This window comes from Phyllobates terribilis, unplaced genomic scaffold (assembly GCF_046119375.1).
Source record: "Phyllobates terribilis strain yellow unplaced genomic scaffold, ASM4611937v1 Scaffold_9319__1_contigs__length_16610, whole genome shotgun sequence".
Taxonomy (NCBI): domain Eukaryota; kingdom Metazoa; phylum Chordata; class Amphibia; order Anura; family Dendrobatidae; genus Phyllobates; species Phyllobates terribilis.
In genome coordinates this window covers 12,240-16,611 of record NW_027372056.1, presented here as the reverse complement: position 1 = coordinate 16,611, position 4,372 = coordinate 12,240, and the positions used below count along the sequence as shown (strand labels likewise).

Below are 4,372 nucleotides of genomic sequence, written 5' to 3'. Positions count from 1 at the left end.
AGTGCGGGGTCCGCATTACACCGGTCACAATTACACAGGACACCTCGTAGCGGCTCCGATTTCTGCCACTGATTAAAAGCCTTACATGTCGTAGTGTCGATGGATTGGGGGAGGGGGGATAACAAATCTGCCTCGCTATCTGGGCGCTGGTTATGTTTGACCATAAGTATGTGCACCCCCCTCCTCTAATCATCAATAGGTCTATAAGCCTGAGATCGCCGTATGCACAGCGCCAGGCGGCTGCTGCAGAAATGTAAAGCCACCCGGAGAATTTGGAGAGGAGAGAGTGTCCTGTAATTCTAGGACCCCCGGGAGATTTGACCCTCTACACGCCCTTCTCATCCTTTGTGGGTGTTTGACATAATCCCCGGGGGTCACGCGGCCGGTGACGTCGCCCCTCTGATATAATTCTTGCTGTTGCCTCATTTAGTGACCTTTTTCTAATCTGAGGACACAAAATCCCCTTTTCTGGCCCCGATCCAGCGGCGGTGACCTTCACAGACCGCTCCCCGAGCGAGAGAACCCAAACACGGCATCACAGAAGAATGGAGCCATTCAGCGAGCTCCCCCCCAACTACGAGGAGGAGGAGGACGGGGGGATACAGTCACTGCACCGCCGCCCAGCACAGGAAAACAGCACGGATGAGGCAAGGAGGAGGAAATTCCTTTAATCCGACATCAATGGGATCTGAGACGTGCCAGATTAGCAAATATTCTGGATTATCAGATTACATATTACTGAACGATTCTCAAAAATGTGTCTGATTATCGGACATTCTGGATTATCGAATGTCACATTTATAATAGGTTAAAAAAAAAAAAAAAAGTGCACTTTTTTCCGTCTCTCATCACTCTGAGGGTGTGCTGACTTTTGCAACATACTTTATACGGCTCAAAAACGAAAAAAAAAATGCTGAAAACAAATCATCCGTTTTGTGTATACAGCCCCTGTGCAGTGCTATGTGTCCTGTTCTTCCTTTAAAACTTTAAATTATCTGCCCCAATGTCCGGGAGAAGTGCTCACGAAGTGTTCTCCCCCAGCATTGCAGCCGCCTCCCCTCCAGGTAATTCGGGGGCTGGCCATTCCCTCACCTTTCAGTACCAGTATTATCCACCAGGGGGCATATAGGGCCCCACAGTCAGTCCTTCTCCTTGAGCAGAGTGCAAGTAATGAGGGTCCTTTTTCCGGTCCTCGGTGCCCTCCAGGGCTGGTACCTCCCGCGCCGCCGCCTCCTACAGCACCCAAACGCCAGGACCCCCGAGCAGCAGCACAGTAGGGTCACCGTAGACCCGATCATGGTAGGAAGGGGCCAGAGATTGGCCCAGGTGTCCGCAGGGTCCTCGGTTTCCCCCTCGTACGTCTGGTTCCGGCCGCCGTGGCCCTTGGTTTCGTTCACGTGCTGCTTGCTGCTGTCCAGGTGCGCTGGGCTCTGCAGCTCTGGTCGGCCCAGTGGCGGTGAGGACGGAGGGGCCTCCTTGTCGGGTTTCCCGGCTCCTCGGGGGGAGACCGATGTCACATCTTGAGCAGTGATTGGAGGAGAGTAAGTAGGAGCCAAAGAGCGGAGAGGAGAGTCCGCCGGGGACGGGGGCTGAGGAGGAGGGGGCTGGGTTGGCAGCGGCTCATCGTGTGGACTGGTGGGCAATGATTGAGGCTCCTTGGAGGGTCCGAGGGTCGGAGGCATCCGGGATATGTTCAGACGCTCCCACTTTAGAGATGACCGAGGGTTCAGGTCGATGTGTCCCAGCTGATCGAACACCAGCAGATCCGGATCCACACCTAAAGGGGAAACCCCATGATCGTCAGCACATCTGAAGCTTAAGCAAACGACTGCAGGAGGAGAAGTTAGCTACTTCTTCTCTCAATGATAGTGAAACTGTGATTGATTGCCAGGAAGAGCTTAAGGGGGTTCCCATGAGATCTGCTATGGAGGGCTCACCTGCTGTGATCGTGTAGAGGACACTGTGCTCTCGGAGCTACAGGAGGAGAAGTTAGCTACTTCCTCTCTCTAAGAGAGGCAAACTGTGATTGATTGCCAGGAAGAGCTAAGGGAATCCCCATGAGGTCCACTATGGAGGGCTCACCTGCTGTGACCATGTAGACGACGCTGCGCTTTCAGAGCTACAGGAGAAGAAGTTAGCTACTTCCTCTCCCTATGAGAGCGAAGGTGGGGACGGAGGATCACTTACTGTGATTAATTGCCATGAAGAGCTAAGGGAGTCCCCATGAGATCTGCTAGGGAGGACTAACCTGCTGTTACCATATAGAGGATGCTGCACTCTTGGAGCTGGAGGAGAAGTTAGCTATGTCCTCTAGGAGAGTGATGGTGGGCAGAGGGGAATCCTTACTCTTACTGATTGCCAGGAAGAGCTAAGGGGGAGACCCTATGAGACTCGCTAGGGAGGACTTACCTTCTGTGACCGTGTAGAGGACGCTGCGTTCTCGGAGCTGCAGGAGGAGAAAGTTAGCTACTTCCTTTCTCTATGAGAGCGATGGTGTGTAGGGGGATAATCGCTTATTGTAATTGATTGCCAGGAAGAGCTAAGGAAGTCCCCATGAGATCTGCTAGGGAGGACTAACCTGCTGTTAACATATAGAGGATGCAGCACTCTTGGAGCTGGAGGAGAAGTTAGCTACTTCCTCTAGGAGCGTGATGGTGGGGAGAGGGGAATCCTTACTCTTACTGATTGCCAGGAAGAGCTAAGGGGGAGACCCTATGAGACTCGCTAGGAAGGACTTACCTTCTGTGACCGTGTAGAGGACGCTGCGTTCTCGGAGCTGCAGGAGGAGAAATTAGCTACTTCCTTTCTCTATGAGAGTGATGGTGGGTAGGGGGGAATCACTTCCTGTTATTCATTGCCAGGAAGAGCTAAGGGACTTCTGTGACCGTGTAGAGGACACTGCACTCTTGCAGCTGAAGGAGGAGAAGTTAGCTACTTCCTTTCTCTATGAGAGCGATGGTGGGTAGGGGGACAATCGTTTACTGTGATTGATTGCCAGGCAGAGCTAAGGGAGTCCCCATGAGACCCGCTCAGGAGGACTTACCTGCTGTGACCGTGTAGAGGACGCTGCGCTCTCGGAGCTGGAGGAGGCAGCTCTCGGGCTCGGGGCAGTGCACCAGGTGACAGTCTCCGCTCTCGGTGCTCGTCACGGAGTAATAGACGGCCACATTGCAGGAATCTGGGGAGAAAGGGCAGAGATGCGATTACATCTGCACGTGAGCTGCGCTGACACACTGTAGCAGAAGTGCTCTGGATCACCTTGGTGGCAGCACTTGCGGCTGCACATTTGGGCGGAGGGCTCGGGACGCCTCTGTAACAGCCGGGCTCCGCGCTGCTCCGATCCGGAGAAACTGAGGACTAGTCCGGGGAAGCGTCTGATCCAGCAGCCATGGTAGAAGGCGGTGTGCGGGCACAGGGCGCTGGGCAGGCAGAAGATCCAGGGCACCTCCAGGAGGGAGAACAGCAGGAGACTCACTGACTCCACACTCACTGCCATCACCGGGGGCTACGGAGCGGGGGGTCCTGCAGAGGGGACAGGAAATATACGGGGGTCACAGTCACCCACTGCCTCCAATCAGCCACTCAAACTTTCTAATACAGTGGGTACGGAAAGTATTCAGACCCCTTTATATTTTTCACTCTTTGTTTCATTGCAGCCATTTGGTAAATTCTAAAAAGTTCATATATTTTTTCTCATTAAAGTACACTCTGCACCCCATCCTGACTGAATAAAAACAGAAATGTAGAAATTTTTGCTAATTTATTAAAGAAAAATTGAAATATCACATGGTCATAAGTATTCAGACCCTTTGCTCAGACACTCATATTTAAGTCACATGCTGTCCATTTCCTTGTGATCCTCCTTGAGATGGTTCTACTAATTTTAGAACCACTCTCCATAATCTTTGAAAATTCTTGGAGAGCAGGAGAAGTCCCAGAAGACTGGAGAAGAGCAAATGTTGTTCCTATCTTCAAAAAGGGGAAGAAGGTGGACCCAGGGAACTATAGGCCGGTGAGTCTGACTTCTATACCAGGAAAGATCTTTGAACAAATTATTAAACAACATGTATGTAAGTACCTGGATAAGAATGAAGTGATTAACCAGAGTCAGCATGGGTTTGTAACTAACAAGTCATGTCAGACTAACTTAATTTCCTTCTATGACAGAATCACTGACTGGGTGGATCAGGGAAATGCTGTAGATATAGTATATCTTGACTTCAGCAAAGCATTTGACAAAGTATCTCACACCATCCTTATTGAAAAAATGACCAAGTATGCAATGGAACAGGCAACTGTTAGGTGGATTCATAACTGGCTTAGTGATCGGACTCAAAGGGTGGTTGTAAATGGCTTCACATCCAGCTGGATG

The 4,372-nt window shown here is 51.3% G+C and overlaps 1 protein-coding gene across 1 annotated transcript; it reads right to left on the bottom strand.

The window, feature by feature from the left end:
• Positions 1 to 696: 696 nt before the first annotated feature.
• On the bottom strand, positions 697 to 3,518 carry LOC141252741 (uncharacterized). Its single transcript, XM_073670549.1, has 3 exons — positions 3,259 to 3,518; positions 3,044 to 3,178; positions 697 to 1,777 (listed from the first exon to the last, which is right to left on the bottom strand). Exons 1-3 carry the CDS (start codon positions 3,494 to 3,496, stop codon positions 1,140 to 1,142), a joined length of 1,011 nt encoding a protein of 336 aa, XP_073526650.1. The 5' UTR covers positions 3,497 to 3,518; the 3' UTR covers positions 697 to 1,139.
• Between the last annotated feature and the right edge of the window lie 854 nt (positions 3,519 to 4,372).